The sequence below is a fragment of the Anas acuta genome, chromosome 14 (genome assembly GCF_963932015.1).
Source record: "Anas acuta chromosome 14, bAnaAcu1.1, whole genome shotgun sequence".
NCBI lineage: Eukaryota > Metazoa > Chordata > Aves > Anseriformes > Anatidae > Anas > Anas acuta.
The window spans coordinates 9476836-9503834 of record NC_088992.1 but is presented as its reverse complement, the minus strand read 5'-3'; the positions used below and the strand labels follow the sequence as shown (position 1 = coordinate 9503834).

Sequence of the window (26999 nt, the reverse complement as noted above, 5' to 3'; positions counted from 1 at the left end):
TTGCAGGTGGTGATGCGGGGACCCCCCTCGCTGGACTAGGAAGCCAACACTCCCCTCCCATGCTCCCAGCCCGCGCCGAAGAGGAAGAGGAGGAGAACGAGGAGGCCGGGGACAGCGCCAGCTCCCTCCCGTGCCTCCCTTTCGGCACCTCCGCGGTGCCACCCGCCCCGGGCTGCTCCCTGGACTCGGCGCCGCGCTCGGTGCACCCCTCGGGCAGCCAGCAGCAGCCCCGAGCCGGCCGCCGGAGGAGGCACAAGTTCTGAGGGCTGCTCCCGCTGCTCCCACACCCCCCTTTTATACATTTTCTACGCCGTGAGCCGAGCCGGGAGCGCCGGGCGGAGCAGTGACTGTGTTTTATAGGTGCCTGCGCGGCTTCGCTCCCTGTTAAAGAAACCGAAATATATTTATGTATGTTTTTATGAAACTGCAGCAAACCCGCAGCAGCCGTGCCGTCCTTCTCGGGGGAGCGGGGCGCCGAGCGGGACCCCAGGGCTGGACCCCCCCCAGTCCCCTATTGCCGCACCCATGGGCCCGCTCCTGGGGGCGAGTTCTGCTTCTGTTGCCGGGGCAGCGGCGTTACCAACGGTTCCACCCCCCCACCCAACACACCCAGGGTGCCACCAACGGGTGCCCCCCTCCTGCTGCCATGTCCAACCCCGGGCGCCCTGGCTCCCAGCCCAGCCGCGGCGGCAGGACCCCGTGGAGCCCCCACGGGGAGAGGGGCCGCCTGCCCCCCATCAACCGGTGAGGGTGCCGTGGGGTCGGGTGTGGGGTGGGAAGCAGGGAGAGAGAGCTGGGCCCCCCCACCCTGCTTTTAAACATTCCCTGCCCGGGCAGAGACCAGCCTCCGGCCTCTTGCAGGTGCATGGGCATGATGATGTGGGGGCAGCAGCCTTCAGCAGCGCCCGGCCTCGAGGACAGCCTCTGCGCCATCGTCATCGTGGGGCACAGCTGTGCCCTCTACCCCCGGCTGCCCGGTCGCGACGGCGGCACGACGCTGCCGAGCCACGACGCTGCCCAGACCTCGGCCCCATGCGGCAGGGACGCGGAGGGGAGGTGGGGAGGCCCGGCCGGGATCAGGCCCCTCCGGCCATGCTGCTGCGGCACGGCCGGGGGCTCGCTGGGTGACACCACCTCCCTCCACGCAGGGCCCCGGGGAGCTTCCAGTTTGGACACCAGGACAACCTCCCCTCCTGCACGCCGGTAAGGCCCGTCCCTGCCTCTCCGTGCCCAAGCTGTGGTGTCCCCTGTCCCCTCTATCCTGCCGGCCCCCCCTGACCCGCTGTCCCCAGGTGCAACGGGCGCTGCTGTCGCTCACCCTCTCGCTGGAGAAGCTGCAGGCGGTGAAGTGCCGCATGCTGGAGGCCATGGAGAAGGGGCTGAGCCAAGAGACGCACGCACAAAGCACCGTGCACATGCTGCCCACCTTCATCTGCTCCACGCCTGACGGCACCGGTGAGGCAGCCCGGCGGGGGGACGTGCTGCTGTGCTGCCCCCAGCCCTGCGCCCCTCGCCGCGGTGCCAGGGAAGGGTCCCGCAGGAATCCCCTCCTTGGGCTGGCTGTGGGCTCTGGGAGCTGCCCCTGCGTGGGGAGAAAAGCCAGGAGCCGGCTCCCTGGGGCCCTGCGGTGGTCTCAGGAGGGGAATTGCTGCTTCCCGGGGGTGGGCATCACTGGGACAGGGCGAGGGGCAGATCGGGGGCTGGTCTCTGCCCAACGCTGCCACCACTGCCCCGTAGAGAAGGGCGACCTCATGGTGGTGGAGCTGTGCCAGAGCCACGTCCGCACCCTGTTCGTGACCCTGCTGGGCGACGGAAACCAGAGCCCCCAGCTGATGTACAAGACCTTCGAGCTGCCAGCGGACAAGCTGCAGGGCACCGGGGAAGCGGTACGGGGTGGGGGGGGGAATCATGGCACCACGGGGCTCCGACCACCTCCTGCACCCCGGGGTGCTGGGGCAGGGGGGCAGCTGCTCACCCGCTGCCTTCGCAGCTCTTTGACTTCGTCGCCCAATGCGTGCAAAAGTTCCTGGAGGAAATCGGCAACCCCCAGCATCGCCTCCCCGTGGGCTTCATCTTCCCGTTCAGCTGCAGGCAGACGGGGCTGGGCAAGGTGAGCGGGGCAGCTCGCCGGGGGGGGGGGACAGAGACACCCCCGGGCCGAATATCAACAGCTCGCCCCCCCGTGCTCTGTGCAGGCTGAGCTCATCTCCTGGTCCAAGGGCTTCCAGTGCAGCGACGTGGAGGGCAAGGACGTGGTGCAGCTGCTGCAGGCAGCCATCAACAAGCTGGAGGTGGTGTGGGGGGGGCTGTGGGGCGCCAGGCGAGGGTCCCGTCCAGCCTGGGGGCTGCCCCCCCGGGGATGGAGCTGACCGAGCCCTGCTCCCCGCCAGCTCTACCACGTGGAAGTCATCGCCCTGCTCAACGACACCGTGGGCACCATGATGGCCAGCAGCTGGGGGGGGAAGCCCTGCGAGATCGCCCTGGTGATGGGTGAGCAGCGGGTGCCACGGGGGGCGGCACGGCGCTGCTGGGGGGGGGCTGCGTTGGCGCTCAGCACCCCCCCAAACCTCGCTCCCACCCCCCCAGGCACGGGCACCAACAGCTGCTTCATGGCTGAGGCGCAGCTGGTGGAGGTGGTGGAGGAGAACAACGGCAGGATGTGCGTCAACAGCGAGTGGGGCTGCTTCGGGGACGACGGCGCCCTCAATGATGTGCTCACCCCCTACGACCACCGCGTGGACCAGGAGTCCTCCAACCCTGGGGAGAGGAGGTGCAGCGAGGGAGGGGGGGGTCCCCGGGGGTCTCCTCGGAGCGATGGGGATGCCAGCAGGAGTAAATGGACCCCCCCGTGGTGCTCTGAGAGGGCTGGGGGTGGTGGGGCCGTGCTGGGGAGGGGGCTGACTCCCACCACACGCAGGTTTGAGAAGATGGTGGGCGGCCTCTACCTGGGGGAGATCGTCCGGCACGCCATGCTCATGCTGGCCGCCGAGCAAGCGCTTTTCGTCGGGGCCAGCACCTCCGCCCTGGGGAGCAAGGACGCCTTCAAGACCCAGCAGGTCCTGGAGATCATGGAGTGAGTGCCCAGTGGTTGGGAGGCCGGACGGGTGGGTGCCCCCGGCCGCGAGCGGGCAGCCCCTTGAGTGTCTCTGCCTTGCAGCAACGAGACGGGCATGGCCAAGGCGAGGAGCGCTCTGGAGGCCCTGGGGCTGCAGCCGAGCGAGCGGGACTGCTGCCGGGTGCAGCAGATCTGCCGGGCGGTGGTGAGCCGCGCCGCCGCGCTCAGCGCCACGGGGCTGGCCGCCATCCTCAGCCTCATGTGCCGCAGCCGCGAGCTGGAGCGGCTGGTGGTCAACGTGGGGGTGGATGGCGAGCTCTACCGCGCCCACGCCAGGTACGGGGGGGAAAATAGGGGCTCCTGGCTGGGGAGGATGCCCCTCAGGATGCCTCAAGCCTGGCCTTCAACCTCCTCTTCCTCCCCATAGGTTTGGGGAGATCCTGCAGAGCGTGGCGGGGCTGCTGGCCCCCGAGTGCGCGGCCACCCTGGTGCCCGCGGCGGACACCAACGGGCTGGGGGTGGCCATGGTGACAGCAGTGGCCCAGCGCATGTTGACCCAGCGCCACGAGGTGGAGCAGCTGCTGGCCCCGCTGCGGCTCAGCCGCGCCGACCTGGAGCGCGTCCAGGGGCTGATGAGGCAGGAGATGGAGCGCGGGCTGGGCCGGGACAGCAACGCCGACGCCTCCGTCCGCATGCTGCCCACCTACGTCTGCAACACGCCCGACGGCACCGGTGAGGGACAGGGAAATGAACGGGGAAATGAGCCCCTTGGAGGGGAGAGGGGGGTCTCTGGCCCCGCTCACGCCCCCCCCCGGGTGTGCTCCCCGCAGAGAGAGGCGACTTTCTGGCTCTGGACCTGGGGGGCACCAATTTCCGCGTGCTGGTGGTGCGTGTGATGGAGGAAGGCATCCACATGGCCAGCGAGATCTACGTCATCCCGACATCCATCATGCAAGGCACCGGCGAGGCGGTGAGGCTCCGGCACCGGGCGAGGGCTGGGAATGCCCCGGGGCTGCCCGTGCCTGGGGACAGCCCCCCCTGCGTCGCTGCAGCCTGACCGCAGCCCCTCTCCACAGCTCTTCGACCACATCATCGAGTGCATCATGGACTTCCAGAGCAAGCAGAGCCTGATGGAGCAGGTCCTGCCCCTCGGCTTCACCTTCTCCTTCCCCTGCCAGCAGCTGGGCCTGGATAAGGTGGGGGGGGCGGCGCTGGCCCCGCGGGATGGGAAGGGTCCCCGGGTGCGATGCAGCCTGGCCCCTGCTCCTGTTTCCCTTCCAGGCCGTGCTGCTGACCTGGACCAAAGGCTTCAGCGCCTCGGGCTGCGTGGGGCAGGACGTGGTCCAGCTGCTGAGAGAGGCTGCAGAGCGCAAACAGGTGGGGAAGGGCTGGGGACCCCTCCCCTCACCCCCTGCTGGTGACAGCTTGGGTGCCACCACGCCACGTGTCCCCATCTCCTGCCTGCAGCACCTGGCGCTGAAGGTGGTGGCCGTGGTGAACGACACCGTGGGAACCATGATGGCCTGCGGCTACGACGACCCCAGATGTGAAATCGGCCTCATCGTGGGTGAGGGGCACCTCTGCACCCGGGGGTCTCTCCCGTTCCTTGCCCTAGCTCTCTCCAGGCGCTGCTGGGGCTTGGTCTGGGGGGGTGACAGCAGCGCTGGGCTGCAGGGACGGGGACCAACGCCTGCTACATGGAGGAGAGGAAGAACGTGGGCACCGTGGAGGGGGAGGAAGGCCGCATGTGCATCAACATGGAGTGGGGGGCCTTCGGGGACAACGGCTGCCTGGACGACATCTTCACCACCTTTGACCGGATGGTGGACGAGAAAACCATCAACGCGGGCAAGCAGAGGTGGGCGAGGGGCCTGGCGTGGGCAGGGCTCCGGGGGGGGGGGGGCAGTAAGGCAGCTGGGGCTGTGCCTGGGGCAGGTTTGAGAAGCTGATCAGCGGCATGTACCTGGGCGAGATCGTGCGCCACATCCTGCTGGCGATGGTGGACAAACAGCTCCTGTTCCGCGGCAAGCCCTCGCTCAAGCTCCAGACCAAGGACATCTTCCAGACCAAGTTCCTCTCCACCATCGAGACGTGAGTGCGGGCAGCCCTCGTGGTGGGGCTGAGGTGTGCAGGGTGACCCAAATCCACCCCATTTAATGGGATGATGACGGCGATGCTAACCGTGGCCCTGCCCCGGCGCAGCGACGGGCTGGCCCTGCAGCACGTGCAGGACATCCTGAGGGACCTGGAGCTGGACGCCAGCTTCGAGGACAGCGTGCTGGTGCGCGAGGTGTGCCAGACCGTGTCCCTGCGGGCGGCCCAGCTCTGCGCCGCCGGCCTGGCCGCCGTGGTGGAGAAGATGCGGGAGAACCGGGGTCTGGCCCAGCTGGCCGTCACCGTGGGGGTGGACGGCACCTTGTACAAGATGCACCCGCAGTGAGTACCCCGGGGAAGGGGTTGGGGGCACGGGGCCGCCCTGCTGGTGCTCAGCCGCCTCGTCCTGTCCCCGCAGCTTCTCCCACAACCTCCAGCAGATGCTGCAGGACCTCGCGCCCAACTGCGCCGTCACCTTCCTGCAGTCGGAGGATGGCTCAGGGAAAGGCGCCGCGCTCGTGGCGGCCGTGGCGTGCCGGGAGCCCAGCCCCTAGGGACAGCCCCGTCCTCCTCCTCGCCCCCAATAAAACGCTTGGCTCCGCACCTCTGACTCCTGGGGTGAGGGCAGGGGGCCGGGGGGGGCACCGCGCACGGCCGGGCAGAGCCGCACGTAGCAATATATATCGAATTTATTTACATTCACGTCCGCCAGACCCCCCGCCCGCGGCACCGCTATGTACATAAGGCCAAGTGTAAATACTTGAATGCACTTAATACAGAATTAAAAAAACGGTCTTTACACAACACGGCACGGGGCCCGGGGCCGCCCAGCCCCGGGCGGAGACAGCACGACGGCACCGCACGCACCACGCACAACCCAGCGCCCGCACGCACCCCAGCCCCGCGCCGAGCCCGGCACCCACGGCCACGGCCACGGGCAGCCCTCCCGGCGGGCACGGGCCGGGAGCCGTGGGGCAGCGGGGCCCAGGGGCCGGCCGGGGCCCCCTCCTGCCCCACGGTCCCCGGGAGAGGGGCCGGGGCCTCGCCGTGGCTCAGCACTCGGCCTCGGACACGGCGAAGAGGGCACCGTCCTGCTTGCCCACCTCGGCCACGGCGGCGGCCAGCTGCGAGAGGTTGCCGTTGGGGAAGTGCCGCGCCTCCCACAGGTTGAGGATCATGGCCGTGGGGCTGGGCTTGGAGGCATAGAAGCTGAGATGGCTGCGGGGCAGAGGGACGGCGTCAGGGTACAGGAACGGGGACAACTCACCGTCAGCATCACCCCGCTCCCAGGCGTGCCACAGGTGCAGGATTTTGCCGGACACCCCCCTGTCCCCGTCCCCATCCCCACGGCACCTGTCGAGGTTGAGTTTTTGGGCCAGCGTCCTCCAGTCGGCTCCCCGGGCGCACGGCGTGTCCAGGCTGCTGATGATCTTCTGGCGGATGAGGAAGGGGATCTTGAAGGCACTGGGACCCACCAGGGCCGGGGAGCCCACCTCGCTGTCGGGGACCAGCCAGTCCGAAAACCTCGTGTCCTGTAGGGGAGAGCGCCACCGGGGTGAGCTCGTCCCAGGGGTGCTGGGGGGGTTCCCCCCGCCCTGCCCTCACCTTGGCGATGTTGAAGTTGATGGTGAAGCTCTGCCCGTCACCCTCCACCTGCCAGATCCAGATCTTGCAGGCCAGCTCGCAGGTGCTGGGGCTGAGGCGTTCCAGGGTGAAGGTGCAGTGCAGGTAGGGCTGCAGCCCGCTCCAGATGTGGTAGAAGGGGATTTCCTGCGGCGGGGCGAGGGTGGTCACGGCAGCGGGGACCCCCCCCATCCTTCCCCTGAGTGCCAAAACCAGGACCTGCCCCCCACCCTGTTCCCCTTACCTGGTAGCTGGCGAGCAGCTTGCTCTTCCAGAGCGAGCTGGGCATGTCGTGGATGGAGAGGCGCAGGTTGTGGTAGCTGTCCTTGAAGTGCAGCACGCGGGGGGCCCCGATCAGCTGCCCCCCCATCTGCTTCTCCAGCTGGATCACCTCCTGGTGGCGTGGGCAGGAGGTCGGGCAGTGGGGCGCAGACCCCCCCAACCCTCCCCCCAAAAAAAATCCCGGCACAGAGTGGGGAGCCCCGGTACCTTGAGCGCGTCCTGGGTGTCGCTGAGGCAGTAGACGCGGATGTTGTACTCCAGCGAGGGGCAGGCGGCGGGCGCGAACAGGACCAGCTTGAGGCGCTTGGAGGCTGCCATGCTGAGGGACTCCCCGACCAGGGCGAAGCGCCCCAGCTGCTCCGTGAAGATGTAGCAGGCCTGCGCCTCCAGCTGGCAGTAGTACAGCTCCGTGCACGGCTCCGCGCCCAGCTGCAGCACGTCCTGCGGCACCGGCAGATGCAGCCCCCACGCCAAAAAAAAAAAAAAAAAAAAAGCCCCCAGTGTATGGGGTGTCCTCCTCCCCATCACTACCACCTCCGGTAGGGTGCTCACCTCCCACGTGCCCTCGCACGACTGCTTCTTCAGCCGCAGGCTCCAGTTCTCAGCGCTGGCCTCCACGCAGTGCCCCATGGCCAGGATGGCGGGGCGCGTGAGGAGGACACCGGGGGGGCCGCAGCTGACGATGGGGCTCAGCAGCGTCTGGCAGCCGGCTAGGGGCAGCCTGGGGGGGGGACACAGGAGGTTTTATGGGGGGGTGAGCATAGCCGGCACCCCCGCAGCCCTGATACCCGGTGGCCCCGGCACCTACCTCACCTCCTCGTGCTTGTGCAGCGTCAGGTAGACCTCGTAGATCTTCCCCCGTGGGATGGCATCGGGTGGGATCAGCAAGCTGATGCCTGGTGGTGATGGGGGAACGCAGGCAGCAGGCTGAGCCCCCCCATCCCTGCACCCCGTGGGGCGACGCAGCCACCGGGCAGCCCTCCGGCACCCACTGTACCTGTGTTGGGGATCATGAGGCGCCCCCCCAAAAAGTTGAAGGTGCCGTAGGCCATGTTGGTGTTGCCGCGGGGCAGGGAGCGGAAATAGCTCTGGGTGGAGAGCCGGGCCACGAAGTCTGCGCCCTCGGCGGCGGGCGAGCTGTGGTGCAGCGTGTGCCGCCCGGCGCCCAGCGGGCTCAGCAGGTGCCCGTTGGGCAGCTGGAGCTTGGAGGGGCCGTCCTGGCGCGGGCACAGCGAGCCCTGGTAGGTCATGGTGGCCGTGCTGAGGTCGGGCTGGATGGTGAGCAGGCTGGGGTTGTCTGCGGCACAGAGCGGGGGCTGTGATGCTGCTGCCCTCGTGTCGGGGCGCAGCCGTCCCGGGGACCGTGGGGTGCACGGCCCCAACCCCACAGGAAAGATCTGATGGGGCACAGCCACCCACAGGGCTCTAAAATATATCAAGCCCCTGACCCACAGCACAGACCCTACAGGGCGCAGCCACCCCCAGGGGTCCAAGGAGCACCCAGCACCAAACCTGTGCCCAGGAACCCTCTGGGATGCAGAGCCCCCTACCCACAGCCAGGGGCCCTATGGGATACAAAGCACTGACCCACCAACAGGGACCCTATAACAGAGCCCCTATCCCAGCAGCAGGGACACACAGCCACTTCCCAGAGACCCCAGGGGGCACAGAGCTCCTACCCAGGGAGACACGGAGCACACAATCCCTCCCCAGAGTCCCCCCCAAAAGGAAACTGCCACCCCAAGGAGCAGGGCACGCCGTGTCCCAGCAGCGTGCAGGTGGCAGGGTGGGCACGCAGCCCTGTCCCCCTCGCTCACCCGCCTTGCTGGGCTTGATGCTGACGGGCTGGAAGCCGGCGGTGAGGATGGAGGAGTCGGCCACGTCGGCGTCCAGGCCCCCCTTCTTGCGGCAGTACACCAGCACGCCCACCAGCAGCAGCAGCACCAGGCACACGGCCACGGCGATCAGCCCCACGTACAGCGCCACGTCCTCAGCGCCCTGGGCGGCTGCGCGGGGCAGGGCGTCAGCACCCAGGGGTGCAGCTCCGTGTCCCCGTTCCCCCGTTCCTCGGCGTGCCCCCCCCACCCCGTGGCACTCACCGGGGCTGCAGAGCTCGGAGGTGCAGTTGCGGGTCTCCAGCTCGGCGCCGTGGCACTCCTGGCCCCCGTTGCGCGGCGCGGGCTCCGAGCACTCGCGGCTCCGCCAGTGCGTGCACTCGGTCCCGCACACCGACCACTTGCTCCACTCCGACCAGGCTCCATCCACTGTGGGCACAGCGGGGGTCAGCGCCTCGCCGGCACCCCCCCAGCACCCTTTCCCCTGCCCCGGGGCTGGGACGGACAGATGGACACACACACAGGGGTGGGAGGACGAGACGAGCGGGGTGGGCGCGACGCTGGGTGCGGTGGGGCGCAGGCGGTGCCGCGGGCACGGCGGGTACCTGGGCAGAGGGTGGTGCAGGCGCTTTTCTGCACGTTTTGGCCCTCACAGAAAGCCCCCCCGTTGAGGGGCGTGGGGTTGGTGCAAGTCCGGCTCCGCTTCTGCCAGCCCCGTCCGCAGCTGGTGCTGCAGCCCGACCACTGCGTCCACGTCGACCAGCCGCCGTTCACTGGGTGGAGAGCGACCCGTCAGCGCCCGCCGGGCCGGGGGGGACACCGGGGGACGGGGACAGTGACATCGGGGTGGCACAGCGGGGCGGGGGGGCGGCACGGCGGGGCCGTACCGTAGACGGTGATGGCGGCCGAGGCGCTGCGGCGGCGGGCCACGATGTTTTTGGCCACGCAGGTGTAGTTGGCGGTGTCAGCCAGGCGGGCTTGCCGCAGCACCAGGCTGTGCTCCGGCGTCACGTAGACGTTGGCGTCCAGCGCCGGGTCCACCAGCTCCTCGTTGCGCAGCCACTCCACCTGTGGGCACGGGGACGTTGCTGGGAGCCCATTCGGGGAGCACCCACAGCATCCCCACAAGGAAAGGGCACGCGTTGGCCCCCGACGCCTCGTCCCGTGGCTCACCTCGGCGGGGGGGATGCCCTCGGGGGGGCGGCACGGCAGCACGATGCCCTGCTCGATGGACACCTCCCTGGCCGTCGGCTCCTGCTCGAAGTTCTTGCGCAGATCTGGGGGGGGGGGGCACAACACCCCGTTATAGGGGCCAGCACCCCGTGTGCCCTGCCTTGCCTGGGGACCCGCCGGGGCGGCCCCGAACACTCACAGGCGATGCGCACAAAGGCCTTCTGGCTCTTGGTGGTGCCGGAGGAGCTCCATGCCACGCACTGGCACCAGTACTCCTCCAGCCCGAAGATCTTCTCCACTTGCTGGCGGGTGATTTCGATGCGCACCTCCATCACGGGCAGCCCTGGGACAGGAGGCAGCAGGTGAGCACTGGCCACGCAGGAAAGCTCCCCGCGGGTCCCCAGCCCCGTGCAACCCCCCAAAAGGGCTGCGCATGGCTCCCCGCGACCATGGCAGCCACCAGGAGCCAGGGCAGCTGAGCCGGCGCTCACCAGTGCTGCGGTCGGTGCTGTGCTGCGTGACGTGGTCGCCCTGGTGCACCCACTCGCCGTTGCACTTGAAGTAGATCTGGGTGGCGGGGGTGGCCCGGCAGGCCAGGCTCACCGGCTTGTTCTTCACGATGTACACGTCCTCGGGCTCCAGCAGGAAGCGGGGCAGCAGGTCCGGGGACGCGCCGGACACAGGGGTGGCCACGGTCGCGCTCTGCTGAGCACCTGCAGGGACACGGGGGCTAGGCCACCTCCGGGGCCACCGGTGACCCCAAGCCCCGCGGCCGCCTCCCCCCTGCCGCCAGCACTGCGGCAGCCCCGGCAGCCCCCCCCCCGGCCCCGCCATCCATCAGCGAGAGGAGCAGCGCGGCGGCTGCGCCCACTGAACCCGCGCCGATCCCTCATGTCCGCACTTAGTGCTAATGAAAAGGAAATGTAGTGTGACCAATAAGGGACATCGCTCACTCCTCCCGGGGCGCTGCAGGCGCCCGCTGCCCCCCTTCCCCTGCACGCCGCAGGGGCCGCATCCTGCCCCGCTGCATCCCGGCGAGGTGGGAGCCAGCGGGGTGCGCACCCCACTGCCGTGCCACAGGGACACGGTGTAGGGTGACACGGTGGCATGCCACATCCTGTGTCACTGCCCAGGAGCTGGCACACGGGGGGTGGCCATCCCCAAGTGTCCCCAGTGGTGAGGATGGGTCAGGCCATGCAGGTTGATCCCTGGTGGGGCTGAGCATCCCTTGGCATTGCTGGGGGGCTGTGGGAGCCACCCCAAGGACAGGACGGTGTGGGGACAGCAGCGCTGGGGACGTGGCACGTGGTGGTGGCCGTGTCCCCCAGCCCTGCAGGCAGCCGTGTGCCCCCGCAGCCGGCGCCCCCGCTCCTCCCGCCCCGCGCAGGCGCCCGCTGTGGAAAGAGTTAATAAAACAGGGCCCTAAATAAGCATTTGATTAACAAACGATAAAATAGCGATTGTGTCACTGAATGAAGCTGTAATTGCTGCTGCTAATTGGCTGGTTAGGATTTAATAAGCAATTAAATGGGATGGAATGCGCAGTAATTAAGTGCCTTCGTTTGGCAACCGCCTGCCGCCCCCCGCGTGCCCGCCATGCCCCCAACTCGCCGCCAGCCCCGGGGTCCCCCTCCCCACCCGGGCAGCGCCGCCTGCACAGCAGGGACACGGGGGACACGGGCGTCCCTTGGGCCCTGGCTGAGTCTCCTGGGGGGCTCCGTGCCCTGCTGCCCCCCCCCCGGGCCGGATCGGGCCCCTCCAGGCCAGGGAGCGGGCGCTGAGCAAGCCCGGCCGCGGTGCCCAGCGGGACGGGCAAGGTGCAGCAGCTCATTTACGCGGCGAAGATAAACGGCCACCATAACGCGCCAGTTATTACCCCATCAGCACTTTTACAATGTCGCTAGCAATTAATTTAATTAAAACCCCTGTCCGGGATACACAGGCATTTCATATTTCACTGGTTTAATGACACCCACCCCCAGCTGCAGCCTGGGGGGGTCACGGCACGGGCAGGGGCTGCGTGTCCCCCCGACGCGTGCCGGGGGTGACGGGGTCACTGCAGCCCCCGTGGCTCACCCCACGGCACCCATCGCGCTGCTGCCTCCTTCCCGTGCACCCCTGGGTGCCGGCACGTGGGGCCCCACGCTGTGCCGGGGGGGGGCTGCGATGGGCAGAAAGGCAACCCAGCTCCAAAGGCTTTATTTCTGAGCTAAGCGGGTTGCTCTGCACAGCAATAAAGCTGCCGGGCTGCGGCTGGCACGTGGGTTAACGGGCTCGTGGCGCTCCAGGGCTCTGCCCTTAATCACACACGGAATGAGCACGGAGGGCGCTGAGCCGGGCACTGCCCATTGAGGTCAAGCAGAGGGGTGGGGGGCGGCAGCTCCATGGGTGGGTGCAGCATGGACAGGACCCCCCTGGCTCCCCACTCAACGGGGCCACCAGTGCCTCGAGGGCAGGGTGGGACGGGCACGGAGCACAAGGCAGACCCCCGGAGCCCCCCGGAGGGACACCACCCTGCTGCTTGGCACCGTGCTGAGCACCAGGGGGGCTCTACCACGCTGCCACCCAGTCGAGGCACTGGTGGTCTTCAGCCATGGGCAGGGCTGGGGGACGGAGCTGGCCTGGAACCCTGGCAAGGGAGCAGGGGGACCATGCTGTGGGCCCCTCCCAAACCCCACGGGCACCCCAAGCACATCGTGGCTCTCTCCAATGCACCACAGGCACCCCACGGCACGGCCACCCCAAACCCAGCGTGCCCCCCACGCACACCACAGACACCCCCACGTCCTGCGGGCGTCCCACAGACCGCGGGCACCCCACCCCACCCCACCCGCCGTGGGCGTCCCGTGCAGCGTGGGCACCATCGGGCCCCCCACGCGGCGCTGCGCCGGGCTCCCACACCGCGCGGCCTCGCCGCTCACCTGCCGCTGCGTCGCCATGGAAACAGGCGAGATGCTTATGTCACCTTGGCAAAGGGAGCCGCCTAACTTCAGGAGGGTGGGGGGGACACGGGGACCGGGGGGGGGACAGGGGGATGCTGGTCCCACTCGTCACGGCCCCGGCCAGCCGCTGTCTCGGCAGCGGAACGGGTAATTGGGACGGCGGCGCGCTCCCAGCGCCGATAAATCACCGCCGGTAAACCTAGTGCATTAAGCGGGGCTTTATTATCAATTATCCCCCACCCACGTGGGCTAACGAGCGCAGCGGCGGGCCTAACAAAGGGGCAGCGTGCCGGGGAAACTCGGGGTGTGGAGGGGGTGCTGCGGGGCTGGCCACCCCCTGCCCTCCCAGGGGGGATGTGGGCACCCGGCCCTGCCACGCGCAGCCCCCGCTGCTCCCTGTGCCCCCCCCCAGGTGCTGCCACCCCTGGGGGCCCCTCCACGTAGCGCCAGAGCCCCCCAGCACCAAACACCGGGTGCACTGCAGCCACTGGGCAGGGTGACGCTGCAGGGTGCCCCAGTGGGGAGGGGACCCTGCCAGAACCCATCACACCCCCACCCCGGGGCCGTGCCCCCAACCCCCCAGCTTGGCCCCACTGCTCCTCAAGGGACTCAAGGGACTGATCCTGCTCCCAGCATCAGTCCCGAGCTCCCCGGCGGTGCTGAGCGCGGCGCGCCGGTGCCTGCTGTGAGGAGACGCGGGGAAGGTCAGCGTGTTCTTGGCGAGGAGAGCCTGCCCGCGGGCGGCCGCAGCAGTGCCGGCCCCGTGCCACCAGCTCGCCGTGCCACCCCCGTCCCCTGCCCGCAGCCCCACGGCCACCGCAGCACTGTGTGGGGTGGGGACCTGGGTGCCAGCCCCTGCCCCCACTGGCTGCGCCCCCCCAGGGACCTCCCCGCATCACCGCGGGCATTGCAGCCGGCAAATTAAATCCCCAGCTGGAGCCCCATAAATCGTGGCCCGCGCCAGGCCTGGCACTCCATTAAAATGAAAGATTTCCTCGCACTTCGCAGGCGCCCGGCCTGCGCCCCGGCAGCAGGTAATTAAAGCAATAATTGCTGCTGATTGCGCCCGCCTAAACGAGGGAAAGGCGGGTGCTGGGGGGCGGAGGACGCCGGTCCTGCCGTGCCCAGGAGGGCCTGGGGGTGCCGGCCCCGTGCACCCCACGCAGCCCAGGCACGGGGTCCCCTTTGGCGGGTGCCGAGGTGGCACTGCACGGAGATGCCAGCCAGGTGCTGGTGCCAGCTCCATCCGGGCAGCGAGCCAGCAGGGTCGGACGCCAAGGCCAGGCAGCGCAGCCCGGCTCCGGGCCAGTCTGGTGTGCGGCAAGCCCCGGGCAGCAGGGACAGCGGGCACAGGGCGCCAACGCGTCCCCGAGTGCTGCAGGGCACGGCCGTGTGCCACGGGCACGGTGCCACTCCCCGACAGCGTGTCCCAACGTCCCACTGCCTGGCACCACCCCACAGGATGGCCACAGGAGACCCTGGCATGCGCCCCACGGGTGCCACCCCCACGGGTGCCAGCCCCACGGCCACGTCCCGTGGCGCTGCAGCGGCTGCGTGGGGGCCGCAGGGTGCCCGGCTCCCGGCGAGCGCGTGGCAGCGTCTGGGCGCTGATTAAGCGTGCGGTTGTTATGAATGAATTAGTCAGGCGGGTTTGCATGACAATGGAACTGCCTAATTACGGATTTTAGCTGATAACACTCTCCCCATTACATGCAATTAGCATGTGCCAGCGCGGGCACAGCTCCGCGGGCTGCACCCTCGCGCCGCCCCAGCGCCCGCCAACGGGGCTGCCGAGGTGCGTGGACCGAAGCATGCCCACGCCTCCAACACGCCGCCCCACGGCCGGGTTTTGGGGACAACGGGGTGCCAGCAAAGCAGCAGGGGGCAGCAGCCTCTCACCTCCCTGCGGACCAGCTCTGGGTGCCACCAGCTCTGGGTGCCACCAGCCCCTGCAACCAGCGCTGGGCACCCAGGGCACCCCAGAGCCTCTCTCGGCCCCACCGCTCTGTAGCTCAGAGCTCTGCTCCCAGCCAGCCCCTGGTGCCCACCGAGCCCCCTGCCAGGACCCATGCCAAGCTGTGCCAGCGCCAACGTGCAGCGATCGGAGCGCTGCATGGGGAGAGGGGCCCGGTGTGATGCGCTGCCTGGGGGCTGCGCTGGTCCGGGCTGTGGTGGGGTTGGGACCCAGCCTGGGGGAGCCGAGCGGCTTTTCTGGCTCTCCTCTAATTGACAGTGAAGAACAAACGCTCTGACCGCACTCTGTCCCCGCCGGGAGGAGCGTCAAGGTCACCCTCAGCGCTGGGTCCCCGGCCGCAGCAGGAGGGAGCCAGGTGGGAGGCCGGGGAAGGCCCCTCTGGCCACACCACGGTCCCAGGTGCCGGGGTCCGGCCCCATCCCACCCACAGCTCCGTGCCCCACGGCTGTGACCAGCAGCCGCAGCACGCCACAACCGAGAGCAGCCAGGGCTGGCCAGGAGGGGGCTGGGGCTTGAGCCCCCCACCCGTGGCCAGGAGGGGGTCCCAGCGTGGTGCCAGCCCACCCCATGCTGCCGGCGGGCAGACACTCGACCTGCAGGAGCTGCGATGGTGCTGGCAGCCGGAGCAGTGCTGGCACCGAGGGTGCAGGGCAGGGTGGGACACGCACGGTGCCATCACCCCGGGGGGGCACCGGACCCTGGGTGCGCCCACAGCTGTGAGGTGCCGGGAGTGGCTGCGAAGGTGCTGAGCCCCGAGAGGCACCGGCAGTGCCCCGGTCCCCTCCTGCAAGCACCTGCCAGGCTCCGCCAGGTTTGATGTAGTGCCAGCCCCACGTGGCACCGAGCCAGAACAAACAGCCCTGGGCAGGCTGCGTCTGCCGCGCTCGCGCTGACAGCTGGCACGGCAGCTTCCCGGCCGCCCCGCGTGCGCCAGCCCTGCCCGGCGCCCTGTCCTGATGCCCGCCCCGCTGCTGAGCCTGCCCTGGGATGCAGCGAGCTGGGGGGGCTGCGAGGATGGGGGTGCAGTGGTCTGGGGGTGCCCTGTGGAGCCAGGGGGGCTCTGGAAGCTGTGTGAAGCTGGCAGCACTGCGTGGCTCAACGGTAAGAGCCATGCCCCCAGCCCACAGCTGCCCCCAGGGATGTCGGTGTGATGGGGATGTGCCCTGGGGGCAGGGGATGCACTAGGGCCTGGATGAATTTGGGGGGTGAGCACCAGCTGCTGTAGATGCAAAGGGGAAGGGGAAAGGGAAGGGTCCTCAGGCAGTGATGGGCCAGGGTAGCTCCAGGTACGGATCCTGCCCCGTGTCCTTGCCACCCACCAGAGCAGCAGCTGAGTGGTGCAGCCTTGGCCCCTCAGCACCCTGCTGCCCACGGATCTGCTCCTGCCCATCCCTGCGGGCACCGGGAGCCCAGCAAGGTCCGGAGGCAGCGCTCCACGGCTGCAGGCAGGGCCCCCTGCCCGGACACCTGCGTTCCCCTGTCCTGCACCTGTGCCTCACATCCCTGGGGAAGGGATGCTGTGCCATGCCGTGCCATGCTGTGCCATGCTGTGCCATGCCGTGCCGGGCTGGAGAAGCACCCAGAGCACCGAGGCCCAGCCCCACCGTGTCTGTGCCGAGCAGCAGCCGTGCAGGTGGCTGGGATCGGTCGCGCCGCGGCCGGCTGTGAGCTGCCTGCCAAGCGAGCGGCAGCGGCGGGCGAGCTCCTGCACCGCACTGCCCCGAGCCAGCGCTGGCACCGCCGCCCCCCCCGGCTCCCCATTTTTCCCTCTGCACACTCAGCACGGGGCGCACCCACCGTCCCACCACCCTCCATCTGTGGGTCACCATGGGGACAGCCCCGCTCCTTGCCCGGCTGGGTGCTGGCGCCCACAGCACCCTGCGTACGGGGTGCCCTGCACCCACGGGGGCTGCCCCCCAGGGAGGGCAGTGTGCCACCCACCGTGCTTGGCCCCGCAGCATCCCTCTGCAGACGGGGCTGTGCTGGGAGCACTGGGCGCAGGGTCCTCGCGGTGCCCAGCCAGGAAGGATACGTGCGGGTAGCACGGGGGCTGCAGCCCCCCCACGCTGTTGGGGTGCGTACCCGCTCAGCCCACCCGGGTGCCACCGTGCCTGCCTGGCACATCGAGGCCAGGCGAGGGGACGTCTGTGCTGGTGGCACAAGGGGTGGTGGCCGAGACCCCCAGGGTGCATAGGAGCCCCCCCTCCGCCCCGGGGCCCCCAGCAGAGCGCACGTCCAGCTCGGGCGCAGCTCCCCTCCCCCTGCTCGGTCCTTTGTCTGCAGCCGCCACTTCCAGGCTAACGTGACACCTGCCAGGAGCCGCCGCCACCGCGGGCACCCCCGCGCCCACCCCGCAGCCCCCGGCCCGCCGTGGGGGGGGTCCCGGCACGGCAGCTCCCCCTCCTCCCTCCGTGTCCCAGCCCCGGGGCTGCGGGCGCACGGGGCGCAGCGGGCTCCGGACCGTGCGCGGCTGCACCAGCACCGACGCAGCCCCACGCACCCCATTCCGCGCCCCCCCAGGCGCCCCCCCATCCCCACCCGGGGGTGACAGCAGCCCTGTCCCCTCCGCCACGGTCCCCCGCGTCCCGCCAGGTGCCGGGGCAGGCAGGGACCCCCCGCGCTGGGCGAGGACCCCCCACGCGGAGCAGCTCCACTGCGGGCTCCGCGGGGGGCGGGGAGCGGAGCCAAGGGGGCGAGGCGGTTGTAGGGGGGGGACACGCGTGTGCGGCCCCGCGTGGGCGTGGGGAGGGGGCGGCAGTGCCCGGCTCGGGGCAGGGCGCACAGCACCATCCCCGTGCCCGGCCAGCCGGCACCCCGCGGCCAGGCGGTGCCCCGGCGCTCCGCAGCCCGGGGGGGGGGGGGGGGGGGGGGGATCGGGATGCAGCGTGCACCGGGCACGGCACGGCACGGCACGGCGGCAGGAGGGGAGGACCCCCCCTAAGCCCCCAGCACCCCCACACCCGGCCGGGCACCCATCCCGGGGGGTCCCCCCCGCTGCCCTCCCGGGGATGCTGTCCCGGGGGTGACCTTGCCCGGGGACTCACCGGCGGCGGCCAGGAGGGCAGCGGCGAGCAGGGCGCCGAGCGGTCCCGGCGCGGCGGCGACGACGGCGGCGGCGGCGGCGGCGGAGGAGGCGGCGGGGGCCCGGCGGCGGCGCGGCCGCGCACCCATGGCGCGCCCCGCGGAGCGCTGCGGGCCGAGCGAGCAGGCGGCCGCGCTCCGCGGCGCCCTCAGCGGGCCATGGAGCCCCCGGCCCCGGCCCCGGCCCCGGCCCCGGCCCCGCCGCTGCTGCCGCCCGCGCCGCGCCGCCCCGCACCGCTCCGCCCGGCGCCGCCAATGCGGGGCGGCCGAGCGCGGACCCGCCCGCGGGAGGGACGGCGCAACAGCTGGGCGCGCCCCCGCCGCCGCCACCACCGAGCGGGCACGGCCGCCCCCGCCCCGCACCCCGGCACGGCTCGGCACGGCTCGGCACGGCTCGGCACCCCGCTGTCCGCCCCGTGCGCCGCCCTCCGGCACGGCGCTGCCCGGCCCGGGGACGCACGGGTGGGCTCAGCCCTCCCCCTGCACCGCATCCCTGCGGGGGACGGCACCCACGGGTGGCACCCACGGGTGCGGCAGAGCTCCCAGCGGGGGTGAGCTGTGCTCGCCGCCCCCCTCCCCGCACGGTGCCCAGACCCCGCTGTGCCTCCTGCGCTCCCCTCTCCCCCAGCCCCTGCTGCCCCTCGTGATGGGCAGGGGTCCCCCAGCCCACCGGGCACCAGCATGGATACTGGGGTGCGGGGTGCCCCCAGCAAGCACCAGCTTGCACTTGGAGGTGTCACAGACCCGGGGACACTGTTTTGAGGGGACACGTGCCACCCGTGGGCACCCAGCGGGCAGCAAGGCCCCACTTTGCCACCACCCCGCACTGTCCCCACACAAGCACCGGGTGCCATCCAGCCGAGGTCCTCAACCAAGGCTGGTGTTTTGCTGCAGCCTGGGCACGGGGCAAGGAGGGTGAGGCTGCTTTGGGGTGCCCGAGGTGATCCCAAGCCAGCTCCAGTGCTGCTGAGCAGCCCCTGTCCCTGAGCTGCCCCTGTCCCCAGCAGCAGGGGCTGGGCAGGGGGCAGAGCTGGGCAGCGGCTCCGAGCACTGCGCGGAGTTAATTTCATTAGCAGCTCCAGGAGCAATTAACAACTGCTCCGCTGCCTTCAAGAACTGAGGCAGGTGTGAAGCCAGGGCGGATCTCCAGCCCGCACCGCAGCCTCCACCTGCCCCGGCGCAGGGCCAGCAACACCAGGCAGAGCCACAGCCGGCACAGCACGGCGAGGGGCACGTTGGTGAGATGGGGATCTCATTAAATCTCCCTCCATCGGGCTGCTCCCGCTGCTGGGGAGCCCCACACCGATACAGCCACGTGCCAGCTGTGTGCATGGATAGGGATGGAGCTCGTGGGGTGGCACCCATGGGTGCCTGCTCCCTGCTTGCTGTCCTGCTCTGTGTGACCCCAAACCCCAGCACATCCCGCACGGGGACCGGTGGGTCTGGCAGAGGGACCCCCCAGCCCCCCTTGCATGGGCAGGAGCCCCGGCACGGCGTAAACACCCTCCCTCAGGCTGGCTCATTATTACTAATGGCATTCGCATGGAAACAGGATGTTTTTACTCCTCGCCGCTCCATCTGCTCCTGCTGAAGTCACCGCGCCACACGTGAGCTCCCGGGGGGCTGCCATGGGAACCGGCACCAGTTCACCTCGCAGCGCGGGGACCCCCAGCCCGGGCTCTGGGACCCCCAGCGTGGAACTGGGGAGGGACATTGGGGTCAGGCTCTGCCCCGTTCCCATGCTGTGTGCTGCCCCTGTGATGCACGGTGCCGCCTGGGTGCCACGCTGGTGCTGGGCTTTGCCGGCCACGTCTCTTGTCACCCTCGATGTCCCTCCTGTACCACGGCCTGGCGTGGCAGGGCTGTCACTGGAGAAGCGGCTGGGCGCGCTGACGAGTTAATAGACGCTAATTAATACAGATTGGGGAGATCACTTTCAATTCTGCTCGCTCTCCCTCTTGCTGAGGAAGGAGCCAAGGGGGTGGATGAGCTGGATCCTGTTCCGCTGCTGCCGGGGCTGGGCCAGCCTGGCCCATGCCAGTGGGGACATCCAGGCTGTGCCGTGTCCTCCTGGCTATCCCCATGCACCCACCGCAGGGTGCTCAGCACCCAGTGCCACCCCGCTGGGCGGCTGGACGGCCGTGTGTCCCGCCACCGCTGCACCCCGGGGGGATGCCGGCGACGCTGGCCCCGCCGGGTGCTGTAAATGGATTATTATTCGGAGTAATTAAGATGGAATTAAAAATTAATTCTCTTCTCCAGCACGCCGCGGTCGTGGCTAAGCTGTGTGCTGCAGACTTTGTGCCAGGGCTTGTGCCTGAAAGCAGCGGGGCTGGGACAGAGGCGGTGTCACCTGGGTGCTGGTGGCACGGCACGGGGTGTCCCCAAGGGGCTCGGCGGGCTGCAGCTGCCACCAGCCATCGCTGCCACCTCGCTGGGGACATCACATCGCTGCCCCTCACCATGTGCCACGTGCTGGCCAAGCTGTGGCCGGGCAGAGCCCCTGCCCCTGCCCTCCCAGCCAGCCCTGGTGTCCGCGGGCAAGGCCAGCACCAGGGTTCTCCAAACTCCCATCAAACATTGAAATGTGTATTTGAGCTCATGTATAATGGATCGTCCTCGTGCTTCCTCCCCATCCATTTGTGGTATTTAAGGAAGTAGAATATTAAACACCATTGTATTAGCAAAACTGCTGCCTGACTAATTGAGTTACAAAGGGAGAAGTGCTGACGAATAAACAGTGCATAATGTGTGGCTCTGGCGAGCAGGATGTGGCCACGGCACCGGCACCGGCTGTGCCCGGGCTGCACGGGTGCTGGGGGCCAGGATGGGCAGGGACCGGTGCTGCTGGCCCCGATGGCAGAGCCGTGGTGTGAGAAACGTGTGGCATGCGGGGCTGGGACACGTGGCAGGGCACGGCACGGGATGTCCCGGGCCTCATCCTGCACGGGGAGGATGCTCGGAAGCAAAGCCAGGAGCCTGGGTGCGAACGCAGCCACACAAGGAAGAGAAAGATTATGAAAATGAAAAGTAAATAAATATGGATGTTGAGGACCTAATTCTGATAAGAGGATTTTCAAAATTAGCCATTTGCAGGAGTAGATTAACTGCATCTAATGCTGGGGGTGGGAAGGGCTCTATTAAGACACAGCAAACCCCGGCCCAGCCCTCCCTGCGCAGCCTCCAGCGCCTGCAGCAGCGCTCGGTGCTTTCAGGGAGGCAGATTTGTTGTGCTGGAGGGCAGCGGGCTCTGACAGCAGCCTGGGGCATGGCCCTGCTGCCGCCCCTTGAGCCCTTCCTGGCCCCAAAGGGTCCCGGGGACGTGGTGCCATCGCGCTGGGACCTCCCTGGTCAGCACCTGGGGAGCCTGCTGTAGGACTGGGATGGGGGCAATGGGGATGAGGGGAGCAGGGGGGAGAAGGCAGCAAAGCCACCACCCTGGGCACCCCATGGGCACCCCGTGACAGCCACCACAGCGGGTGCCCCAGCTGGAGCGGGTGCCGATGCCCCCGGCACGGCTGTGGGTCCCATGTGTGGGGCTGGGGGCACCTCCGTGCTCGGTGGGCAGGAGCGGGAGGCTGCCAGGGCTGGCGGAGGCTTTCCGCATCCCCCGTCTCGGATTTTCTATCCAGGCAGCCAAGCAGAAATCTCATTACAGCCCGGCACAAAGGCAGCGTCCCCGAGCGTGGCTGGGAGCTGGCACAGCCTGGGGCAGGCACGGCTGCGAGGGTGTCCAGGAATGTGGGAAGGGGCTGTGCCCCCCCTGCACCCTTCCACATCCCCCTGTAGGGTTCTGCACCCCAAAGCACCCCCCAGTCCCTGCCCCAGCCCCAGTCACTGCCTACAGACGTGGCTTCCACTTGCCCCAGGCCCCCGGGTGCAGCCGAGTGCCTGCCAGCCCTATGGGGTCAGCTGCGGGTCCGAGTTTGGTGCTGGTCCCATGGGGATGTGAGCACACAGGCGGGGCTGGGTGCAGCCGCCCCGGGTGCCTGGCGCTCCCACAGCAGCAGCAGCAGCAGCCAATTAATTAGCAGGGCGGTGGGAGAGCAGCCGGAGCCGCTGGGGGATCGATGGGCGCATCGACCGCCTGGGAAACCCCAACCCTCCCAGCAGGGCAGGGGGCACGGGCTGCAGCAGCAGCAGCCCCGTGCGAGGGGACATCGGGGGGCACAGCAGGGCACGGAGCCAGCCGGGAAAGGATGGGGACAGGCGGTGCCACCGCCACCACCCCGGGGAGAGCGGCCAGTGCCGGTGCCGTGCAGCGGGGACGTGGTGGTGCTAATGGAGCCCCCCCGCCTCCGGGCTGCTCGGAGGCATTTACGTCAAGGGGAGACGTGGGACGCTCAGGATGCTCGCTGCGATGCGCCGAGGTCACTGCATGGGCACAGGGGAGCAAACCCCAAAGCCCTGGTGGCCTGGTGCAGGGCAGGGTGGCACCGCCTGCAGCCAGCCGGAGTGCCACGGCATGGCCATGGCTGCAGGGCCCCGGGCACGAGGCTCCTGTCCCTGTCCCTGTCCCCATCCCACCCGCCCGCTCCCCCCGCCTGCCTCTGCCAAGCGGGGAAGTGCCAGCCCGTCCCTGTGGGGAAGGAGAGTGCTCAGCCGTGTTGCAGGAGCGTGGCTGCCACCGTCACGCAGATGAGAAGTGACAGTGAGGGACCCTGCTCAGGTACAGGATCCCTGCAGCGCAGGGCAGGATTTGCTGTCCCCCTCTGCCCTACCTCTGCCTCCGGCACCAGGGGACAGCCCTGCAGGCACTTAACCCCTTCCCACCACGCAAACCCCACTGGGCAAACCCCGATTTGGGACCCCACTGGCAAATCCCTCTGCTGGAGGGGAGCAGCCCCAGCACCGCCGTGCCCACCCGCCCCGTGCTGCAGGATGGGGCCGAGCCCAGGAGCACCACACGGGGCTGCAGCCCCCCACCCATGTGGGATGCTGAGCGAGGGGGGGTCTGCAGGCCCCTCTCCCCCCTCTCCTCCCGCACCGAGCGCTGTCTCTGGGGAGGTTGTCATGGGAACGGTGCCGTGCTGCCCCTCATCGCGGGGACCCCCACCGCGTGCTGCGATGCTCCTGGAGGGAGGGCGAGCTCAGCCGGTGCCCACACCAGGATGGGCACGGGGGGGGGGGGCGCGATGGGCACCCCTGGGACACAGCCCCCTGTAGGTGCTCGGGGGCTTCTGGCAGCACCCTGAGCCCCCCCACATGCCCACACCCACACCTCCCTCCTGGAGGAGCCCAGGGTGGCCCTGTGGTCCCTTGGGGTGGGCACGGGCCCCCCATGGCCGTGGCGTGGCACAGCCCCAGCGCCACAGCCGCGCTGCCTGCCCACTCCCACGGTGAGCCAGCGCCGCTGTTCTTCCCCAGCCCACGCAGCCAGCAGCTCCTTCCCCGCTTGCTTTTGGGGGATTTTAACCCTGCAGCACCCATGCCGACAGAGGCAGCAGGACGGGTACCCGGGTGGCCACGTGCTGGGTTTGTCCTTGCTGCCGGCGCAGTGGCGCAGGGTGAGGAGGGCTGGCGGCTCGCCCAGCGCCCGGCCCCGGCTGCGTGCCAGCTGCTGGCAAGGTGACCCCGGCATCACCAAGCCACGCTGCGTGCCCAGAGAGGGGGACGTGGGCACCTGCCCCCTGCCCCACACTGTGCTGCTGTCCCCATCCCTGCTGTGCCCCACAGCTCCTCTGGCCCCACTCCCTATGGGTCCTATACCCTCTGTCCCCAGCCCTGTCGGACCCCACTGCACCCTGACCCCGCATCTCCTGCCCCACTGCCCACCACAGCTCCCCTCGTCCTCACTGCCACCCCAGCTTCAGCATCGTCCCCGTCCCCCCCCCTCCACGCAGCCTTGCTGCCTGTCTGCTGCCATCTGCCTCTCCCTTTTGATCAGTATTAATTTTTAATTATGATTATTGACAGGGCTGCCAGCTTGGCTGCCATACGGGCCAGCTGCCCGGCGTGACCCTGGCTGGGGACAGCCCTGGCACTGCCACGCTCTCCAGGCGGTCCCTGGCCACGGCAGTGCTAACGTGGGGGGGGGGGCCCTGAGTGCCCCCCACCCCAATGTGCCTTCTGTGCCCCCGCAGGCATGCACCTGGTGGGCAGAAGCCGAGGACAGAGCCCATCATGTCCCCAAAGGGGGGCTCTGGGTGGGCACCTCCAGCCTTGGGGCTGCCAGGAGACCCCAAAACCAGAGACAAACAGCTCCGTGACTTCCCTGACCAAACCGAGCCCTACAGCTGTGTGCAGGGGGCCATAAAGCAGCCCCTGCCACCACCCAGCCAAGGCCACCAGCACAGTGTGACGGGGGGCACCCCAAGGGCAGAGCCCCTCCGCTGCCCCCAGCATAGGGCTGAGGGGATGGGGACAGGAGCCCAGCACAGCCCGCAGGAGGCTGGGGGACACGGGGGGGGGGGGGGGGAGTCCTGGCACACCCTGGGTGGGGGATGCTGGGGCTCAGCCCCATAGCGAGGTGGGGGGGCTGCATGGGGTGGCCGTGCCGGGCAGCAGCCCCCAGCCCCAATTCACGCTGCCACTGCTGGGCGAGGAGGGAGGACACAAGCAAGGGCAGCTGACGGTGCGTTTTTGGGGGGTCCCGGCTCTGCCAAGCCCCCCAGGCAGGGCAGTGTTGACCCCCCCCCCAGGCAGGGCGTGCTGCTGGCCCCCCGTGTGCCGGAGCTGGCCAAGGTTGGGCGAGCGGCACCACCGCGTGGCCAGCGGCCGGCAGTGCAGCAGCAGCAGCAGGAGAAGCAGGGCTGCGACCCCCCGACCCCCCCAGGTCCCCTCCTCAGTCCCCATAGCCCCCCCTTTGGGATGATCCCACCCGCTCCCGGGCACTCAGCACCCCAAATCCCACCAGCGCTCTGTGCCCCCAACCCCGCTCACCCAGCAGGGGGGGCGCAGGATGAAGCCGTGCGCCTTCCCCATCTCAGGAGACCCCCACCCCCCAAAAAAAAGCCCCCTCCATCCCCTCACACCCAGCATACACACACGGAACCAGCTGAGCTGCAGCCATTCATTGCGGGGTCGGGCCGGGGGTCCTGCTCCCCCCGCAGTCACACCACGAATTTGTTCTTGGTCAGGGAGCCGCTCTTGGTGGCCGTGTCCGCGTGGGCCTGGTAGCCGATGGTCACCTTCTGCGACAGCCCCAGGTGCTCCTTGTACACGCGCCTGCGGGACAGAGGGGGCTGCGGGGTCGGGGCAGCAGCACCGGACAGGACGGGACACCCAAATCACCAGCCCCTGCCCCAGGAGGAGCTCGGGGTGCCACCCCCGTGGCTATGGGGCCAGGAGCCACCAGGACCCCGCTGCGTTACCCGATGTGGGTGACCCCCTCCTGGTTCTCCGCCTCGCGGGTCCAGATGGCGATCTTGTCCCCCTTGGCGCGGATGTTGATGACGGCCCCGCACACCTCGTCGCTGTACTCGTCGAACATCTCCCCGATGAGGCACAGGAGCTGCAGGGGAGGCTGAGATGGTCCTGCCAGGGCTCGGAGCCACGTCGGGGGGGTGACACCACCACCACCACCACCCCCCCCCCCGACCCCACGGGTGGGCAGGGGGCTGCGCTCACCGTCTCCAGCCAGAAGCGGTCCAGCTCCGTGTGCCTCTGCTGCTTGGCCAGGGTGATGAGCCAGCGCCCGCCGCGCTTGTTCTGGCTGTCCTCCCACATGGGCTCGATGCCATCCTGGGGACGGGGACGGGCAGGGGGATGCTCAGCACACGGACACAACCAGCTCGGGGGCCGTTTCCCCCCTCCCCCAGTGGCCCCCAGCACCAGGGTGCCTTGGCACAGGGGCGTCGCACCTTGAAGAGGGAGTAGTCGCAGCCCGAGGTGAGCTTGCTGGCCAGCTGGATGTGGCTGTAGAGGCTGCAGCGGGGGGGGGGTGAGACAAGAGGCAGTGAGGAGCAGTGCCCTAGGACCCCCCCACCCCCCCGGGGGTCTCCATGCCCCCCTGCTCTGCAGGCACTCACGCCCAGAAGTCCTCCACCGTGCTGAACTTGGTGACCAGGCGCAGGTTGGCCTGCCACATCTTGCTCTTGTCGTTCTTGAAGAACCACAGCGCCCACCTGGGGGGGGGGGGGGGGGGGAAAGGTGGGCATCAACCAGGCTGGAGCCCCCCCCAAATCCCCCTCCTGGTGCTGGGGGAGGCTCCCCACAGCCAGCCCCCCTCCCTGTACCTGTTCTGCAGGGGGTGCTTGCCCAGGCTCTCTGCCAGGAGCAGCTCCTGCTGCTGAGCCCTCCGCCGCCGCCGCTCCTCTTGCCTCCTCTGGGGTGCAGGGACAGCCTCAGGAGCCCCACAGCCACCCCAATAGGGGGACAGGGCCCCCACCCCACAGCCCCAAGGGGACAGCAGGGCTGCCCAGGCCCTACTGCTGGTCCCAGCCCCGCTATGGGCTGAGCAGGGCCAGGAGAGGACTCACCTGCTCCCCTGAAGCCATGGTGGCCAGCACAGCCCCATAGTTGCCCCCAGGGTTTTTAAGGGCTCACAGCTGGGCAGGACAAGGCGGGGGCCCCACTGCAGCTGGGGAGGGGTGGGGGGCACGGGAGGGGGCAAGGCAGGGGCTGGGGCAGGAGGAGGTGGGGGATTGGGGCAGGGGGCGAGGTGGGATGGGGCTGGGTGGAAATGGGATGGGATGGGATGGGATGGGATGGGATGGGACAGAGTGGAAGCAGAATGTGATGAGGAAGCAGTGGGATGAGGAGCGGATGGGGGAATGGGGTGGTGTAGGGACGGGGTGGGATGTGGAGGGGATGGGATGGGGACAGGTTGTGGTGGGGAGGGGATGGGATCGGGAGGAAATGGGATGGGGACGGGGTGGGATGGGGACGGGCTCAGGACGCCCGGGGACGGGGGGAGGGTGCGGTGTGATGGGACAGTCCGGGGGTGCCGAGCCTGTGCGGGGCAGCACCCCCAGGGCACAGCTCCCCTGCGGCGAGCC

General features: G+C 69.4%; 4 protein-coding genes across 8 annotated transcripts in view; 2 read left to right on the top strand and 2 right to left on the bottom strand.

Annotated features, from left to right (window-relative positions):
• UIMC1 (ubiquitin interaction motif containing 1) overlaps nt 1-434 on the top strand; it is a 36192-nt gene extending 35758 nt beyond the window's left edge. For 3 of the 4 annotated variants that reach the window (XM_068698357.1, XM_068698359.1, XM_068698358.1), the window contains one exon: nt 7-434. In XM_068698357.1, the coding sequence (XP_068554458.1) occupies nt 7-263 (257 nt within the window). In that variant the 3' untranslated portion in view covers nt 264-434. The remainder of the gene's footprint in view (nt 1-6) is intronic. The other variant, XM_068698360.1, reaches the window with a different exon arrangement.
• On the top strand, nt 407-5752 carry HK3 (hexokinase 3). The gene is made up of 20 exons (XM_068698299.1): nt 407-744; nt 862-1056; nt 1149-1203; nt 1293-1455; nt 1738-1886; nt 1991-2110; nt 2196-2291; nt 2391-2490; nt 2587-2770; nt 2918-3073; nt 3158-3391; nt 3483-3787; nt 3886-4025; nt 4132-4251; nt 4337-4432; nt 4523-4622; nt 4730-4913; nt 4991-5146; nt 5258-5491; nt 5568-5752. Exons 1-20 carry the CDS (start codon nt 407-409, stop codon nt 5701-5703), a joined length of 3261 nt encoding a protein of 1086 aa, XP_068554400.1. The 3' UTR covers nt 5704-5752.
• Nucleotides 5753-5820: 68 nt separating this feature from the next.
• Nucleotides 5821-18292, bottom strand: UNC5A (unc-5 netrin receptor A). Of its 2 annotated transcripts, XM_068698314.1 has the most exons (16): nt 18024-18289; nt 10554-10775; nt 10262-10405; nt 10063-10166; nt 9777-9957; nt 9495-9662; nt 9154-9318; nt 8872-9060; nt 8052-8351; nt 7863-7950; nt 7607-7775; nt 7262-7495; nt 7017-7166; nt 6755-6919; nt 6503-6681; nt 5821-6367 (listed from the first exon to the last, which is right to left on the bottom strand). In XM_068698314.1, exons 1-16 carry the CDS (start codon nt 18148-18150, stop codon nt 6202-6204), a joined length of 2751 nt encoding a protein of 916 aa, XP_068554415.1. In that variant the 5' UTR covers nt 18151-18289; the 3' UTR covers nt 5821-6201. The 2 variants fall into 2 exon arrangements, with proteins under 2 accessions (XP_068554415.1, XP_068554416.1); XM_068698315.1 differs by lacking the exon at nt 9495-9662 and having other exon boundaries at nt 18024-18292.
• A 6766-nt stretch (nt 18293-25058) lies between these two features.
• Nucleotides 25059-26528, bottom strand: EIF4E1B (eukaryotic translation initiation factor 4E family member 1B). Its single transcript, XM_068698068.1, has 7 exons — nt 26481-26528; nt 26238-26326; nt 26031-26126; nt 25863-25926; nt 25630-25743; nt 25374-25513; nt 25059-25227 (listed from the first exon to the last, which is right to left on the bottom strand). The coding sequence occupies exons 1-7, from the start codon at nt 26496-26498 to the stop codon at nt 25113-25115; spliced, it is 636 nt and encodes a 211-aa protein (XP_068554169.1). The 5' UTR covers nt 26499-26528; the 3' UTR covers nt 25059-25112.
• Between the last annotated feature and the right edge of the window lie 471 nt (nt 26529-26999).

Coding starts and splice junctions, on each gene's coding strand:
- HK3 (XM_068698299.1), top strand. CDS start 407: ATGTATGTTTTTATGAAACTGCAGCAAACCCGCAGCAGCCGTGCCGTC. Junction 2,111..2,195: donor GGCAGACGGGGCTGGGCAAG/GTGAGCGGGGCA, acceptor TGCTCTGTGCAG/GCTGAGCTCATCTCCTGGTC. Junction 3,074..3,157: donor CAGGTCCTGGAGATCATGGA/GTGAGTGCCCAG, acceptor TCTGCCTTGCAG/CAACGAGACGGGCATGGCCA.
- EIF4E1B (XM_068698068.1), bottom strand. Junction 25,744..25,862: donor GCGACTACTCCCTCTTCAAG/GTGCGACGCCCC, acceptor CCCCGTCCCCAG/GATGGCATCGAGCCCATGTG. Junction 25,228..25,373: donor GAGGGGGTCACCCACATCGG/GTAACGCAGCGG, acceptor TCTGTCCCGCAG/GCGCGTGTACAAGGAGCACC.
- UNC5A (XM_068698314.1), bottom strand. CDS start 18,150: ATGGGTGCGCGGCCGCGCCGCCGCCGGGCCCCCGCCGCCTCCTCCGCC. Junction 10,776..18,023: donor TGCCCTCCTGGCCGCCGCCG/GTGAGTCCCCGG, acceptor GTGTCCCTGCAG/GTGCTCAGCAGAGCGCGACC. Junction 6,368..6,502: donor CAAAAACTCAACCTCGACAG/GTGCCGTGGGGA, acceptor TCTGCCCCGCAG/CCATCTCAGCTTCTATGCCT.